Source organism: Oncorhynchus mykiss, chromosome 4 (assembly GCF_057628025.1).
Source record: "Oncorhynchus mykiss isolate SJ-2025 chromosome 4, ASM5762802v1, whole genome shotgun sequence".
NCBI lineage: Eukaryota > Metazoa > Chordata > Actinopteri > Salmoniformes > Salmonidae > Oncorhynchus > Oncorhynchus mykiss.
The window spans coordinates 92,030,001-92,048,244 of record NC_143025.1 but is presented as its reverse complement, the minus strand read 5'-3'; the positions used below and the strand labels follow the sequence as shown (position 1 = coordinate 92,048,244).

General features: G+C 42.5%; 1 protein-coding gene across 1 annotated transcript in view; it reads left to right on the top strand.

Moving 5' to 3' along the window:
- Nucleotides 1–18,244, top strand: part of blk (BLK proto-oncogene, Src family tyrosine kinase) — a 33,785-nt gene that overhangs the window by 9,458 nt on the left and 6,083 nt on the right. Inside the window, exons 6-11 of the mRNA XM_036976393.2 lie at nt 466–569; nt 960–1,109; nt 5,053–5,205; nt 5,455–5,634; nt 6,515–6,591; nt 8,388–8,538. Of these exons, the coding sequence (XP_036832288.1) occupies nt 466–569; nt 960–1,109; nt 5,053–5,205; nt 5,455–5,634; nt 6,515–6,591; nt 8,388–8,538 (815 nt within the window). The remainder of the gene's footprint in view (nt 1–465; nt 570–959; nt 1,110–5,052; nt 5,206–5,454; nt 5,635–6,514; nt 6,592–8,387; nt 8,539–18,244) is intronic.

The following is an 18,244-nucleotide window of genomic DNA, read 5'->3' as shown; positions in this document are numbered from 1 at the left end:
TTCCTGTATCAGTATGCTTCCTGTATCAGTATGCTTCCTGTATCCGTATGCTTCCTGTATCCGTATGCTTCCTGTATCAGTATGCTTCCTGTATCAGTATGCTTCCTGTATCACTATGCTTCCTGTATCAGTATGCTTCCTGTATTAATATGCTTCCTGTATCCGTATGCTTCCTGTATCAGTATGCTTCCTGTATCCGTATGCTTCCTGTATCAGTATGCTTCCTGTATCAGTATGCTTCCTGTATCACTATGCTTCCTGTATCAGTATGCTTCCTGTATTAATATGCTTCCTGTATCAGTATGCTTCCTGTATCAGTATGCTTCCTGTATCCGTATGCTTCCTGTATCCGTATGCTTCCTGTATCAGTATGCTTCCTGTATCAGTATGCTGCTTCCTGTATCAATATGCTAAGTATGTAACACATTATTTGGCGACACTTCCCTGTTCTTCCATGTATTGTAGATGGTTTTTCAAGGACCTGAGTCGTAGAGAGACAGAGCGTCTGCTCCTGGCTCCGGGGAATAAAGCCGGGTCATTTCTAGTTCGAGAGAGTGAGACCACCAAAGGTCAGAATCATCCTCTCTGCCTTTTTTAAAGTACAACATTGCCATTTTCAGAACAACACAACATTTTTTAAAATTGAAAATAGCTCCAAAAATATAATACAGAAATACTTGGAATGGTCAAATCGTCCATCTTGTACGTATAACCATATAATTGGCATTAACAGAACTGACATATACATTAAACAAACTGATACAAGCTGATATCAAGGACTGAAAAAAACAAAAAGCCTCATAAAGCTGTAAGCTAATCAAATTGTATTGGTCACATACACATGGTTTAGCAGATGTTAATTGCGAGCGTAGCGAAATGCTTGAGCTTCTAGTTCCGACGCGCTCAGTAATATCTAACACGCTAACACTGTATGTGTCATTGACATGTCGCCCCAAAAGGTGCTCTCTCCCTGTCCATCAGAGACGTAGGGCTGGAGCATGGGGATGTGGTGAAGCACTACAAGATCCGTTCCCTGGATAACGGAGGGTTCTACATCTCTCCGTCCACCTCCTTCTCCTCCCTGCAGGAGCTGGTCAAGTACTATACCCGTGAGTTAAAAATGACCACGAACATCAAGGTTATATATTTGAGGTTAAAGTTCATATGACCATAACAATACTCCATAACGACATCACAATACCCCATAATGACATCACAATACTCCATAATGACATCACAATACTCCATAATGACATCACAATACCCCATAATGACATCACAATACCCCATAATGACATCACAATACTCCATAATGACACCACAATACCCCATAACGACATCACAATACCCCATAATGACATCACAATACTCCATAACGACATCACAATACCCCATAATGACATCACAATACCCCATAATGACATCACAATACTCCATAACGACATCACAATACCCCATAATGACATCACAATACCCCATAATACAGACCCGGGTTTGATCCTGGTTATATATTTCTTTCTCTTTACATCCCCTGGATAGTCTACTGTTGAAGTGTCCTGGGGGTAAAGAACACATTTTTAGAAACAAAACAAGAAGAAAAAAAAACATAAGGAGGGTTTGAGGTTAAAGTTCATATGACCTCTTTAAAGGTCAAGGAGTAAAAAGCCGTAGACTGGAATCCGATCATCGCGTAGCATTTCAAAGTAAACCAGCTAACTACACCGATGTTTTTACAGCCCGAGTGTAGATTTCAGCCCGCCACGTTGGCGACGGTGGTCGTCGTGGTTCACTTGTGATTGCGCAACGTGCTGTCACTGCTTAATGAACAATCTCTTACCTTATCACAGCTTCAACAAAACATAACAACTTGACTTCCTTACATGTAAAATAGACCAAAGAGGCCAACCTACATCTATACGTTTACCCGTATGAGAGGATGAGGATCTTACTATCAGCTGGCAGAAAGTTCGTCAACTCTTCATATATAGTGAAGTAAAGTCTTCTTGATTGGAAGCTTTAAGGAGGTTCTCTGCCTCGTGTTGTGAACTGCTTCATTTCCTGTCGAGGTGAGCAGTGTTTTCTAATCTATTGTGGTGGCCTTATGACCAAATAACCAGCCCCCCCCCCCAGACACATTCGTAAGTCAGATAGGTTCTCTCATCAAATCATACAATGGTTGTAGACTACAATGAAATGGTTGCTTATGAGCCCTTTCCAACGATGTAGAATATACAGTGCCTTGCGAAAGTATTCGGCCCCCTTGAACTTTGCGACCTTTTGCCACATTTCAGGCTTCAAACATAAATATATAAAACTGTATTTTTTTGTGAAGAATCAACAACAAGTGGGACACAATCATGAAGTGGAACAACATTTATTGGATATTTCAAACTTTTTTAACAAATCAAAAACTGAAAAATTGGGCGTGCAAAATTATTCAGCCCCTTTACTTTCAGTGCAGCAAACTCTCTCCAGAAGTTCAGTGAGGATCTCTGAATGATCCAATGTTGACCTAAATGACTAATGATGATAAATACAATCCACCTGTGTGTAATCAAGACTCCGTATAAATGCACCTGCACTGTGATAGTCTCAGAGGTCCGTTAAAAGCGCAGAGAGCGTCATGAAGAACAAGGAACACACCAGGCAGGTCCGACATACTGTTGTGAAGAAGTTTAAAGCCGGATTTGGATACAAAAAGATTTCCCAAGCTTTAAACATCCCAAGGAGCACTGTGCAAGCGATAATATTGAAATGGAAGGAGTATCAGACCACTGCAAATCTACCAAGACCTGGCCGTCCCTCTAAACTTTCAGCTCATACAAGGAGAAGACTGATCAGAGATGCAGCCAAGAGGCCCATGATCACTCTGGATGAACTGCAGAGATCTACAGCTGAGGTGGGAGACTCTGTCCATAGGACAACAATCAGTTGTATATTGCACAAATCTGGCCTTTATGGAAGAGTGGCAAGAAGAAAGCCATTTCTTAAAGATATCCATAAAAAGTGTAGTTTAAAGTTTGCCACAAGCCACCTGGGAGACACACCAAACATGTGGAAGAAGGTGCTCTGGTCAGATGAAACCAAAATTGAACTTTTTGGCAACAATGCAAAACGTTATGTTTGGCGTAAAAGCAACACAGCTGAACACACCATCCCCACTGTCAAACATGGTGGTGGCAGCATCATGGTTTGGGCCTGCTTTTCTTCAGCAGGGACAGGGAAGATGGTTAAAATTGATGGGAAGATGGATGGAGCCAAATACAGGACCATTCTGGAAGAAAACCTGATGGAGTCTGCAAAAGACCTGAGACTGGGACGGAGATTTGTCTTCCAACAAGACAATGATCCAAAACATAAAGCAAAATCTACAATGGAATGGTTCAAAAATAAACATATCCAGGTGTTAGAATGGCCAAGTCAAAGTCCAGACCTGAATCCAATCGAGAATCTGTGGAAAGAACTGAAAACTGCTGTTCACAAATGCTCTCCATCCAACCTCACTGAGCTCGAGCTGTTTTGCAAGGAGGAATGGGAAACAATTTCAGTCTCTCGATGTGCAAAACTGATAGAGACATACCCCAAGCGACTTACAGCTGTAATCGCAGCAAAAGGTGGCGCTACAAAGTATTAACTTAAGGGGGCTGAATAATTTTGCACGCCCAATTTTTCAGTTTTTGATTTGTTAAAAGAGTTTGAAATATCCAATAAATGTCGTTCCACTTCATGATTGTGTCCCACTTGTTGTTGATTCTTCACAAAAAAATACAGTTTTATATCTTTATGTTTGAAGCCTGAAATGTGGCAAAAGGTCGCAAAGTTCAAGAGGGCCGAATACTTTTGCAAGGCACTGTACATGCTATTTACAAGGAGTACCGGTAATGAGTCAGTGTACTGGGGGGCGAGGTAGTTGGGGTTGGTGATGGAGGTGATTCACATGTAGGTTTTGCAAGGAGGAATGGGAAACAATTTCAGTCTCTCGATGTGCAAAACTGATAGAGACATACCCCAAGCGACACTTCATGATGGTGTCCCACTTGTTGTTGATTCTTCACAAAAAAATACAGTTTTATATCTTTATGTTTGAAGCCTGAAATGTGGCAAAAGGTCGCAAAGTTCAAGAGGGCCGAATACTTTCGCAAGGCACTGTACATCTCCACTAGGATGACAGATGACAGATGTAATCTACATCTCCACTAGGATGATAGATGACAGATGTGATCTACATCTCCACTAGGATGATAGATGACAGATGTGATCTACATCTCCACTAGGATGATAGATGACAGATGTGATCTACATCTCCACTAGGATGATAGATGACAGATGTGATCTACATCTCCACTAGGATGATAGATGACAGATGTGATCTACATCTCCACTAGGATGATAGATGACAGATGTGATCTACATCTCCACTAGGATGATAGATGACAGATGTAATCTACATCTCCACTAGGATGATAGATGACAGATGTGATCTACATCTCCACTAGGATGATAGATGACAGATGTGATCTACATCTCCACTAGGATGATGTGAATGATTTTTAAAATTATTTCTACATAGTCTACAACTTTCTCATATTGAACTTCTTAACATGAGTGGGGCGGGTGTGGCTTCATTGACATTGATCTCAAGAGCAGCTGTTCACTTATTTTGTCTGCTCGAACACAGGTCCTCCCTCCGACAGTAAAAAACATCCGCTGTGCGGGTTGGTCTGCCATCGATCCGATTGAATCCAGGTCTGAATGTAAAAAGTGAAGACTTCAAAAAACATGGCAGGGTTTTTTTTTGTTTTTGTTTTTGTTTTGTTATTTCAAATCTTCATGCCTCTGGAAAGGTTACTGAACTAGCGAGCATGGTTCACCCAATCACCTGTGTTGTACGTCATCAGATGCCTTTTTGTCTCTGTGTGCTCTACCGCAATCAATAACAATGAAAATGTATAAATAGGGAACAGCATGTGTTTCTCTCTGAGGTCTATTTTCTGTGTCACAGGCATGGCTGACGGGCTATAATTCTCTCTGGGGTCTGTTGTTGTGTCATAGGTACGTGTGATGGATTGTGTCAGCGTCTGAACGCCCCCTGCAAGCCGAAGGCCCCCGTCCAGCCGTGGGCCCAGGACGCGTGGGAGATCCCCAGAGACACGCTGAAAATGATCAGGAAGTTGGGAGCAGGACAGTTTGGAGAAGTCTGGATGGGTACGAGATATGCTGAAGCAATGTGTGTGTGTGTGTGTGTGTGTGCGTGCGTGTGTGTGTGTGTGTGTGTGTGTGTGTGTGTGTGTGTGTGTGTGTGTGTGTGTGTGTGTGTGTGCGTGCGTGCGTGTGTGATTTTGTTTACCTTTGCATTAATGTTCTTCCCACCTATTGCAATCTCCAAACGGTCCTCAGTCTGTTACATAAGTCTCATGACTTATGGGTTCTTCTCGTATCGTCCCCTATGGCCAGGTTACTATAATGGCAATCAGAAGGTGGCGGTGAAAACCCTGAAGGAAGGGACCATGGAGCCTGAGGCCTTCCTCCAGGAGGCCAACCTGATGAAGCAGCTGCAACACGACAGACTGGTCCGCCTCTACGCCGTCGTCACCATGGAACCCATCTACATCGTCACGGAGTTCATGATCAATGGTGAGAGAGATTGTCTGTGTGTGTGACCATGGAGAGAGAGAGAGAGAGAGAGAGAGAGAGAGAGAGAGAGAGAGAGAGAGAGAGAGAGAGAGAGAGAGATTGTGTGTGTGAGCCTGGTGAGAGAGATAGTCTGTGTGTGTGAGCCTGGTGAGAGAGATAGTCTGTGTGTGTGAGCCTGGTGAGAGAGATAGTCTGTGTGTGTGAGCATGGTGAGAGAGATAGTCTGTGTGTGTGAGCATGGTGAGTGAGAGAGAGAGGCTACAGTCCCGTATCTGAAATTACATGATTAATTGATCAGGAAAAGCATGCAGTTACATGCTGTATAACTCTGACCATAGAGCTAAATCTGTACAATTGTTTCGCATTGGAATAATCAGAAACTATGCTCTTCAAGAGGTGATGGACATTACAACTAGATAATGGTAATCATTTATTTGCAATCCCCTTGAAAACGTTGTGTCAAGGTTTTTAATGGAGCTGGATGTCTCCTTGCACCCCAGAAGACAAACGGAACACAGCTTATTGTGACGTTTTATTGACGATGACCTATTGTAATTTATTCCTGACCAAGATGGCTGCCATTATCAGCTATGCAGGTCTGTGACATCAGCCACTCTAGTAAATGATAAGATCTCAATGGGAAGGACACTGCTATGTGCTTTAGTCATTGCAGGAAATAGTATTAAGAAAATGGATTACACTTTCTATTATGGTCTTTGAATTGGTATGTATCTGGTATGTACCTGGTATTTCTCTAGAAATGTACAGTATGTGGTAACAATGGGTTTCTGCATGTTGGTAAGTACCTAGATGTTTCTGTACTGTGATTTAAAGTGCAACAGTTCTAACAGCTTTGTGCGTCTTCTTTCCTTATCTACAGGAAGTCTGTTGGACTTCCTGAAAACAGACGAGGGCAAGAAGTTGAAGCTCACCAAACTGATAGACATGTCAGCCCAGGTGGGACATCATACAAGTCATTCCTCTAAAACAACTTAATTGTCGGAGTCAAATGTACCAAAAAAAAAAAAAATGTAAAACTGCCCAACAGGAAATAGAAACATGATCCGGTAGATTGTGTATGACTCTGTATTATGTTTGCCATTTTTTTTATTTTATTGAACCTTTATTTAACAAGGCAAGTCAGTTAAGAACAAATTCTTATTTACAATGACGGCCTACCAAAAGGCGAAAGGCCTCCTGCGGGGACGGGGGCTGGGATTAAACATTAAAAATATTTTAAATATTTGGCCAGTATCATATGCCAAATGTTATACCCCTATATTTGATCTTTAAATCAAATAAAATTGTATTTTTCACATGCGCCGAATACGACAGGTGTCACCTTACAGTGAAATGTTTACTTACGAGCCCTTAACCAACATTGCAGTTTAAAAAAATAAATCTGAATAAGAAATATAAGTAACATGTAATTAAAGACTGGCAGTAAAATAACAATAGCTAATAACAATACAGGGGGGGTACGGGTACAGAGCTAATTTTCCAAAACCATGTCTTGATTTAAAAAAAGATGAATGATGAGTTTGCAATTTGAAGAACTTCAAATCGCTGAGTGAAGCGCTAGACTTTCTCTGAATAGCTTCCTAGCAACATTACGGGCATGCACTAGGACAATGTGTGTCCTAAAATGGCATCCTATTTCGATGTAGTGTACTGCTTTTGACCGAAGGCCTATGTGAAGTAGATTAGGTAAGATAATAGGGTGTCGTTTGATGAGGCAGCTACTGAATCAAACACCAGTTCAGGAAACAAAACAAACATTTCAGAGAAGTCAACTATTTATAGTCCTGTCGTACATCCGTTTTAAAAAGCAGTTTTTTTTCTTCTTTTTCTGCACAAACACGTGGAAAGTGTCAGTTCTAGCTAGCTAGTGTGTAAAATGAGGTGGTTTATGTGGTTTCTGCGGCGGGCTAAGAAGAGCTGATTGTGTACTGCTGGGTTTTCCAGCCCCCGCCCTTCTTCATCATTAACATCCGGACAGGAAGTGAGGTCGTTTTCTTCTTCTTCTTCTTTTCCAGCCACCATGGCATTCGCCCCTCTGGGACCACACGTGTCACTTCCTTTGAGAGGGCATATCCTGTCTAACCCACTTTACTGTGTCAGTGGAATGCTTTCCTAATGGCATCTTTTTTTACAATGTGGTGCACTACTTTTGACCCTGGCCCCTGGTCAAAATGTATGAACTATATAAGGTATTGAGATGCACCAAGGTCTGACTAGAATAGAGTGAAGGAGCGTTGTGACTGCATAGGAAACAAATAAGTAAGAGTATTGAAATGGTCTGACATCCGGTGGTGCATGTTTGTTGAGTAGCAGGCCTGTATGAGGGTCCGTGTTTTTTTTAATCAATCGTTTGGGTCCAGAATGATTCTATCTGATCTAAAATTAGAAAAAAAATGACTATCTAGAAATGTCTAAATCATCTGTCTGTCTCTGTCTCTGTCTTTCGTCTCTCTCGTTCTCATCTTTCTCTCGTCTCACTCTCTCTCTCGTCTCTCTCTCGTCTCTCTCTCTCTCTCTCTCTCTCTCTCTCTCTCTCTCTCGTCTCTCTCGTCTCTCTCTCTCTCGTCTCTCGTCTCTCTCTCTCTCATCTCTCGTCTCTCTCTCTCTCGTCTCTCTCTCTCTCTCTCTCGCGTCTCTCTCTCGTCTCTCTCTCTCTCTCGTCTAACTCTCTCTCTCGTCTCTCTCTCTCTCTCGTCTAACTCTCTCTCTCGTCTCTCTCTCTCGTGTACTAGATAGCTGAAGGCATGGCCTACATTGAGAAGAAAAACTATATCCACAGAGACCTGCGAGCCGCCAATATTCTGGTCAATGAGACTCTCCACTGCAAGATAGCAGACTTTGGCCTGGCCAGGATCATAGAAACGGAGTACACAGCAAAAGAAGGTATGACAATTTCCCCCCTCTTCATTTAACGAGGCAAGTCAGTTAAGAACAAATTCTTATTTTCAATGACGGCCTAGGAACAGTGGGTTAACTGCCTTGTTCAGGGACAGAACGGCAGATTTTTATCTTGTCAGCTCGGGGATCTTGCAACCTTTAGGTTACTAGTCCAACGCTCTTACCACTAGGCTACCTAACGCCCCAAGGAGTGACAATGAGGCAGTGTCGACACAGGAAACATAGTACACAGCAAAAGAAGCTATGACTATCAGGCAGCGTTTACACAGGCAGCCGAATTCTGATCTTTTGGCCAATTATATGCAAAGGATCTAATCTGATTGGTCAAAAGACCAATTACTGGCAAAAAGATCAGATTTTCAATTGACATGACGTCCTTGCCTTTGGTTGTGGCTGGCAACGCGACACACTTGGTCCGCTGCTCAAATTTACCGTAAATATCACAGTAGCCACTAGCCAGTAAGCGCAAACTATTCAACAATGACTAAAACATATTACAATAGTGAATAATACAACCAAACTATATTACGCTAAGGTTAGCCCTACTACCAGCCTGCTAAGGTTAGCCCTACTAGCCTGCTAAGGTTAGCCCTACTGGCCTGCTAAGGTTAGCCCTACTAGTCTGATAAGGTTAGCCCTACCAGCCTGCTAAGGTTAGCCCTACTGGCCTGCTAAGGTTAGCCCTACTAGCCTGATAAGGTTAGCCCTACCAGCCTGCTAACGTTAGCCCTACTAGCCTGCTAAGGTTAGCCCTACCACCTACTAATGTTACTTTAGCACTGAATTAGTCAGCCAGTTGCTATCAACAACTAGCTTACAGCTACAGTGCCCTCAGAAAGTATTCATGCTCCTTGATTTATTCCACATTTTGTTGTGTTACAGCCTGAATTCAAAATGGATTACATTCTTTTATCACCCATCTACACACAATACCCCATAATGACAAAATGAAAACAGAAATATTACATTTACATAAGTATTCACAACCTTGAGTCAATATTTTATAGGAACATTCACTGTCTTGTTGGTAAACAACTCCAGTGTACAGTATTTACAGGCCAGCAGAATACCACCCTGCATCCCACTGCTGGCTTGCTTCTGACGCTAAGCAGGGTTGGTCCTGGTTGGTCCCTGGATGGGAGACCAGATGCTGCTGGAAGTGGTGTTGGAGGGACAGTAGGAGGCACCTTTTCCTATGGTTTAAAAAAATATCCCAGTGCCCCAGGGCAGTGATTGAGGACATTGTCCGGTGTAGGGGGTGTTAAACGGGTGTCCTGACTCTCTGTGGTCACTAAAAGATCTCATGGCACTCATCGTAAGTGTTAACCCCGGTGTTCTGGCTAAATTCCCAATCTGACTCTTATACCATCATGGTCACCTAATCATCCCCAGTTTACAATTGGCTACGCGTTGGATTTACCCCAGACATAATACTTTGTATTCAGGACAAAATGTTCATTGGTCACATTTTTTACAGTTTTACTTTAGTGCCTTGTTGCAAACAGGATGCATGTTTTGGATTTTTTTTTATGTGTACAGGCTTCCTTATTTTCACTTCTGTCAAGTTGTTGATCAATCCTCAGTTTTCTCCTATTTATTTATTTTGTAATTTTTATTTCACCTTTATTTAACCAGGTAGGCTAGTTGAGAACAAGTTCTAATTTACAACTGCGACCTCTGGTCAAGATAAAGCAAAGCAGTGCGACAGAAACAACAACACAGAGTTACACATGGAATAAACAAGCGTACAGTCAATAACACAATAGAAAAAAAGAAAGTCTATATACAGTGTGTGCAAATGGCATGAGGAGGTAAGGCAATAAATAGGCCATAGTAGCAGAGTAATTACAATTTAGAAGATAAACACTGGAGTGATAGATGAGCAGATGATGATGAGCAGATGATGGTGTGTAAGTAGAGATACTGGTGTGCAAAAGAGCAGCAAAGTAAATAAAAACAATATGGGGATGAGGTAGGTAGATTGGGTGGGCTATTTACAGATGGACTATGTACAGCTGCAGCGATCGGTTAGCTGCTCAGATAGCAGATGTTTAAAGTTAGTGAGGGAAATGTAAGTCTCCAGCTTCAACGATTTTTGCAATTTGTTCCAGTCACAGGCAGCAGAGAACTGGAAGGAAAGGCTGCCAAAGGAAGTGTTGGCTTTAGGGATGAACAGTGAGATATACCTGCTGGAGCTTGTGCTACGAGTGGGTGCTGCTATTGTGACCTGTGAGCTGAGATAAGACGGGGCTTTACCTAGCATAGACTTTTAGATGACCTGGAGCCAGTGGGTCTGGCGACGAATATGTAGCGAGGGCCAGCCGACTAGAGCATAGAGGTCGCAGTGGTGGGTGGTATAAGGCGCTTTGGTAACAAAACGGATGGCACTGTGATAGACTACATCCAATTTGCTGAGTAGAGTATTGGAAGCTATTTTGTAGATGACATCGCCGAAGTCGAGGATCGGTAGGATAGTCAGTTTTACTAGGGTAAGTTTGGCGGCGTGAGTGAAGGAGACTTTGTTGCGAAATAGAAAGCCGATTCTAGATTTGATTTTGGATTGGAGATGTTTGATATGAGTCTGGAAGACTCTGCCAGAGGTCCGGACAACAGGAAGACTCTGCCAGAGGTCCGGACAACAGGAAGACTCTGCCAGAGACAACAGGACCTCCGAGTTGACACACTGAACTCTGTCTGCGAAGTAGTTGGTGAACCAGGCGAGTCAGTCATTTGAGAAACCAAGGCTGTTGAGTCTGCCAATAGTCGAAAGTCGAAAGCCTTGGCCAGGTCGAATACGGCTGCACAGTACTGTCTTTTATCGATGGCGGTTATGATATCGTTTAGGACCTTGAGCATGGCTGAGGTGAACCCGTGACCAGCTCAGAAACAGGATTGCATAGTGGAGAATGTACGGTGGGATTCAAAATGGTCGATGATCTGTTTATTAACTTGGCTTTTGAAGACTTTAGAAAGGCAGGGCAGGATGGATATAGGTCTGTAGCAGTTTGGGTCCAGTTTGGGTCTAGAGTGCAGCTTTCCAATCTTTAGGGATCTCGGACTAAATGAAAGAGAGGTTGAACAGACTGGTAATAGGGGTTGCAACAATGGCTGCGGATAATTTTAGAAAGAGAGGGTCCAGATTGTCTAGCCCAGCTGATTTGTACAGGGCCAGGTTTCGCAGCTCTTTCAGAACATCTGCAATCTGGATTTGGGTGAAGGAGAAGCTGGGGGGCCTCGGGCAAGAAGCTGTGAGGGTTGCTGAGCTGAGAGGGTTGCGGAGCTGTTGGCCGGTGACAGTAACATGTATAGTCTAGTGGTGGGCAGTAACATGTATAGTGGTGGACAGTAAAATGTATAGTCTAGTGGTGGACAGTAACATGTATAGTGGTGGACAGTAACATGTATAGTCTAGTGGTGGACAGTAACATGTATAGTGGTGGACAGTAAAATGTATAGTCTAGTGGTGGACAGTAACATGTATAGTGGTGGACAGTAACATGTATATTGGTGGACAGTAACATGTATAGTGGTGGACAGTAACATGTTTAGTGGTGGACAGTAACATGTATAGTGGTGGACAGTAACATGTATAGTCTAGTGGTGGACAGTAACATGTATAGTGGTGGACAGTAATATGTATAGTCTAGTGGTGGACAGTAACATGTATAGTGGTGGACAGTAACATGTATAGTCTAGTGGTGGACAGTAACATGTATAGTGGTGGACAGTAACATGTATAGTGGTGGGCAGTAACATGTATAGTGGTGGACAGTAACATGTATAGTCTAGTGGTGGGCAGTAACATGTATAGTGGTGGGCAGTAACATGTATAGTGGTGGACAGTAACATGTATATTGGTGGACAGTAACATGTATAGTCTAGTGGTGGGCAGTAACATGTATAGTGGTGGACAGTACGATGTATAGTGGTGGACAGTAACATGTATAGTCTAGTGGTGGACAGTAACATGTATAGTGGTGGACAGTAACATGTATAGTGGTGGACAGTAACATGTATAGTGGTGGACAGTAACATGTATAGTGGTGGACAGTAACATGTCTAGTGGTGGACAGTAACATGTATAGTGGTGGACAGTAACATGTCTAGTGGTGGACAGTAACATGTATAGTCTAGTGGTGGACGGTAACATGTATAGTGGTGGACAGTAACATGTTTAGTGGTGGACAGTAACATGTCTAGTGGTGGACAGTAACATGTTTAGTGGTGGACAGTAACATGTCTAGTGGTGGACAGTAACATGTTTAGTGGTGGACAGTAACATGTTTAGTGGTGGACAGTAACATGTCTAGTGGTGGACGGTAACATGTTTAGTGGTGGACAGTAACATGTCTAGTGGTGGACAGTAACATGTTTAGTGGTGGACAGTAACATGTCTAGTGGTGGACAGTAACATGTATAGTCTAGTGGTGGACAGTAACATGTATAGTGGTGGACAGTAACATGTATAGTGGTGGACAGTAACATGTCTAGTGGTGGACAGTAACATGTTTAGTGGGGGACAGTAACATGTCTAGTGGTGGACATTAACATGTATAGTCTAGTGGTGGACAGTAACATGTATAGTCTAGTGGTGGACAGTAACATGTATAGTGGTGGACAGTAACATGTCTAGTGGTGGACAGTAACATGTATAGTCTAGTGGTGGACAGTAACATGTATAGTGGTGGACAGTAACATGTATAGTCTAGTGGTGGACAGTAACATGTATAGTGGTGGACAGTAACATGTCTAGTGGTGGACAGTAACATGTTTAGTGGTGGACAGTAACATGTTTAGTGGTGGACAGTAACATGTATAGTGGTGGACAGTAACATGTCTAGTGGTGGACAGTAACATGTATAGTCTAGTGGTGGACGGTAACATGTATAGTGGTGGACAGTAACATGTATAGTGGTGGACAGTAACATGTCTAGTGGTGGACAGTAACATGCATAGTAGTGGACAGTAACATGTTTAGTGGTGGACAGTAACATGTATAGTGGTGGACAGTAACATGTATAGTGGTGGACAGTAACATGTATAGTGGTGGACAGTAACATGTATAGTGGTGGACAGTAACATGTATAGTGGTGGACAGTAACATGTATAGTGGTGGACAGTAACATGTTTAGTGGTGGACAGTAACATGTATATTGGTGGACAGTAACATGTATATTGGTGGACAGTAACATGTATAGTCTAGTGGTGGACAGTAACATGTCTAGTCTAGTGGTGGACAGTAACATGTATAGTCTAGTGGTGGACAGTAACATGTATAGTCTAGTGGTGGACAGTAACATGTATAGTCTAGTGGTGGACAGTAACATGTATAGTGGTGGACAGTAACATGTATATTGGTGGACAGTAACATGTTTAGTGGTGGACAGTAACATGTATATTGGTGGACAGTAACATGTATAGTCTAGTGGTGGACAGTAACATGTCTAGTGGTGGACAGTAACATGTATAGTCTAGTGGTGGGCAGTAACATGTATAGTGGTGGACAGTAGGATGTATAGTGGTGGACAGTAACATGTCTAGTGGTGGACAGTAACATGTATAGTGGTGGACAGTAACATGTCTAGTGGTGGACAGTAACATGTCTAGTGGTGGACAGTAACATGTATAGTCTAGTGGTGGACGGTAACATGTATAGTGGTGGACAGTAACATGTTTAGTGGTGGACAGTAACATGTCTAGTGGTGGACAGTAACATGTTTAGTGGTGGACAGTAACATGTCTAGTGGTGGACAGTAACATGTTTAGTGGTGGACAGTAACATGTTTAGTGGTGGACAGTAACATGTCTAGTGGTGGACGGTAACATGTTTAGTGGTGGACAGTAACATGTCTAGTGGTGGACAGTAACATGTTTAGTGGTGGACAGTAACATGTCTAGTGGTGGACAGTAACATGTATAGTCTAGTGGTGGACAGTAACATGTATAGTGGTGGACAGTAACATGTATAGTGGTGGACAGTAACATGTCTAGTGGTGGACAGTAACATGTTTAGTGGGGGACAGTAACATGTCTAGTGGTGGACATTAACATGTATAGTCTAGTGGTGGACAGTAACATGTATATTGGTGGACAGTAACATGTATATTGGTGGACAGTAACATGTATATTGGTGGACAGTAACATGTATAGTCTAGTGGTGGACAGTAACATGTATAGTCTAGTGGTGGACAGTAACATGTATAGTGGTGGACAGTAACATGTATAGTGGTGGACAGTAACATGTATATTGGTGGACAGTAACATGTTTAGTGGTGGACAGTAACATGTATATTGGTGGACAGTAACATGTATAGTCTAGTGGTGGACAGTAACATGTCTAGTGGTGGACAGTAACATGTATAGTCTAGTGGTGGGCAGTAAAATGTATAGTGGTGGACAGTAGGATGTATAGTGGTGGACAGTAACATGTCTAGTGGTGGACAGTAACATGTATAGTGGTGGACAGTAACATGTCTAGTGGTGGACAGTAACATGTCTAGTGGTGGACAGTAACATGTATAGTCTAGTGGTGGACGGTAACATGTATAGTGGTGGACAGTAACATGTTTAGTGGTGGACAGTAACATGTCTAGTGGTGGACAGTAACATGTTTAGTGGTGGACAGTAACATGTCTAGTGGTGGACAGTAACATGTTTAGTGGTGGACAGTAACATGTTTAGTGGTGGACAGTAACATGTCTAGTGGTGGACGGTAACATGTTTAGTGGTGGACAGTAACATGTCTAGTGGTGGACAGTAACATGTTTAGTGGTGGACAGTAACATGTCTAGTGGTGGACAGTAACATGTATAGTCTAGTGGTGGACAGTAACATGTATAGTGGTGGACAGTAACATGTCTAGTGGTGGACAGTAACATGTTTAGTGGGGGACAGTAACATGTCTAGTGGTGGACATTAACATGTATAGTCTAGTGGTGGACAGTAACATGTATAGTCTAGTGGTGGACAGTAACATGTATAGTGGTGGACAGTAACATGTCTAGTGGTGGACAGTAACATGTATAGTCTAGTGGTGGACAGTAACATGTATAGTCTAGTGGTGGACAGTAACATGTATAGTGGTGGGCAGTAACATGTATATTGGTGGACAGTAACATGTATAGTCTAGTGGTGGACAGTAACATGTCTAGTGGTGGACAGTAACATGTATAGTCTAGTGGTGGACAGTAACATGTATAGTCTAGTGGTGGACAGTAACATGTATAGTGGTGGACAGTAACATGTATATTGGTGGACAGTAACATGTTTAGTGGTGGACAGTAACATGTATATTGGTGGACAGTAACATGTATAGTCTAGTGGTGGACAGTAACATGTATAGTCTAGTGGTGGGCAGTAACATGTATAGTGGTGGACAGTAGGATGTATAGTGGTGGACAGTAACATGTCTAGTGGTGGACAGTAACATGTATAGTGGTGGACATTAACATGTCTAGTGGTGGACAGTAACATGTCTAGTGGTGGACAGTAACATGTATAGTCTAGTGGTGGACGGTAACATGTATAGTGGTGGACAGTAACATGTTTAGTGGTGGACAGTAACATGTCTAGTGGTGGACAGTAACATGTTTAGTGGTGGACAGTAACATGTCTAGTGGTGGACAGTAACATGTTTAGTGGTGGACAGTAACATGTTTAGTGGTGGACAGTAACATGTCTAGTGGTGGACGGTAACATGTTTAGTGGTGGACAGTAACATGTCTAGTGGTGGACAGTAACATGTTTAGTGGTGGACAGTAACATGTCTAGTGGTGGACAGTAACATGTATAGTCTAGTGGTGGACAGTAACATGTATAGTGGTGGACAGTAACATGTATAGTGGTGGACAGTAACATGTCTAGTGGTGGACAGTAACATGTTTAGTGGGGGACAGTAACATGTCTAGTGGTGGACATTAACATGTATAGTCTAGTGGTGGACAGTAACATGTATAGTCTAGTGGTGGACAGTAACATGTATAGTGGTGGACAGTAACATGTCTAGTGGTGGACAGTAACATGTATAGTCTAGTGGTGGACAGTAACATGTATAGTCTAGTGGTGGACAGTAACATGTATAGTGGTGGACAGTAACATGTATAGTCTAGTGGTGGACAGTAACATGTATAGTCTAGTGGTGGACAGTAACATGTATAGTGGTGGACAGTAACATGTCTAGTGGTGGACAGTAACATGTATAGTGGTGGACAGTAACATGTCTAGTGGTGGACAGTAACATGTATAGTGGTGGACAGTAACATGTATAGTGGTGGACAGTAACATGTATAGTGGTGGACAGTAACATGTCTAGTGGTGGACAGTAACATGTATAGTGGTGGACAGTAACATGTATAGTCTAGTGGTGGACAGTAACATGTATAGTCTAGTGGTGGACAGTAACATGTATAGTGGTGGACAGTAACATGTATAGTCTAGTGGTGGACAGTAACATGTATAGTGGTGGACAGTAACATGTATAGTGGTGGACAGTAACATGTCTAGTGGTGGACAGTAACATGTATAGTGGTGGACAGTAACATGTATAGTCTAGTGGTGGACAGTAACATGTATAGTGGTGGACAGTAACATGTATAGTGGTGGACAGTAACATGTCTAGTGGTGGACAGTAACATGTTTAGTGGGGGACAGTAACATGTCTAGTGGTGGACATTAACATGTATAGTCTAGTGGTGGACAGTAACATGTATAGTCTAGTGGTGGACAGTAACATGTATAGTGGTGGACAGTAACATGTCTAGTGGTGGACAGTAACATGTATAGTCTAGTGGTGGACAGTAACATGTATAGTGGTGGACAGTAACATGTATAGTCTAGTGGTGGACAGTAACATGTATAGTGGTGGACAGTAACATGTATAGTCTAGTGGTGGACAGTAACATGTATAGTCTAGTGGTGGACAGTAACATGTATAGTGGTGGACAGTAACATGTCTAGTGGTGGACAGTAACATGTATAGTGGTGGACAGTAACATGTCTAGTGGTGGACAGTAACATGTATAGTGGTGGACAGTAACATGTATAGTGGTGGACAGTAACATGTATAGTGGTGGACAGTAACATGTCTAGTGGTGGACAGTAACATGTATAGTGGTGGACAGTAACATGTATAGTCTAGTGGTGGACAGTAACATGTATAGTCTAGTGGTGGACAGTAACATGTATAGTGGTGGACAGTAACATGTATAGTCTAGTGGTGGACAGTAACATGTATAGTGGTGGACAGTAACATGTCTAGTGGTGGACAGTAACATGTTTAGTGGTGGACAGTAACATGTTTAGTGGTGGACAGTAACATGTATAGTGGTGGACAGTAACATGTCTAGTGGTGGACAGTAACATGTATAGTCTAGTGGTGGACGGTAACATGTATAGTGGTGGACAGTAACATGTATAGTGGTGGACAGTAACATGTTTAGTGGTGGACAGTAACATGCATAGTGGTGGACAGTAACATGTTTAGTGGTGGACAGTAACATGTATAGTGGTGGACAGTAACATGTATAGTGGTGGACAGTAACATGTATAGTGGTGGACAGTAACATGTATAGTGGTGGACAGTAACATGTATAGTGGTGGACAGTAACATGTCTAGTGGTGGACAGTAACATGTATAGTCTAGTGGTGGACAGTAACATGTATATTGGTGGACAGTAACATGTATATTGGTGGA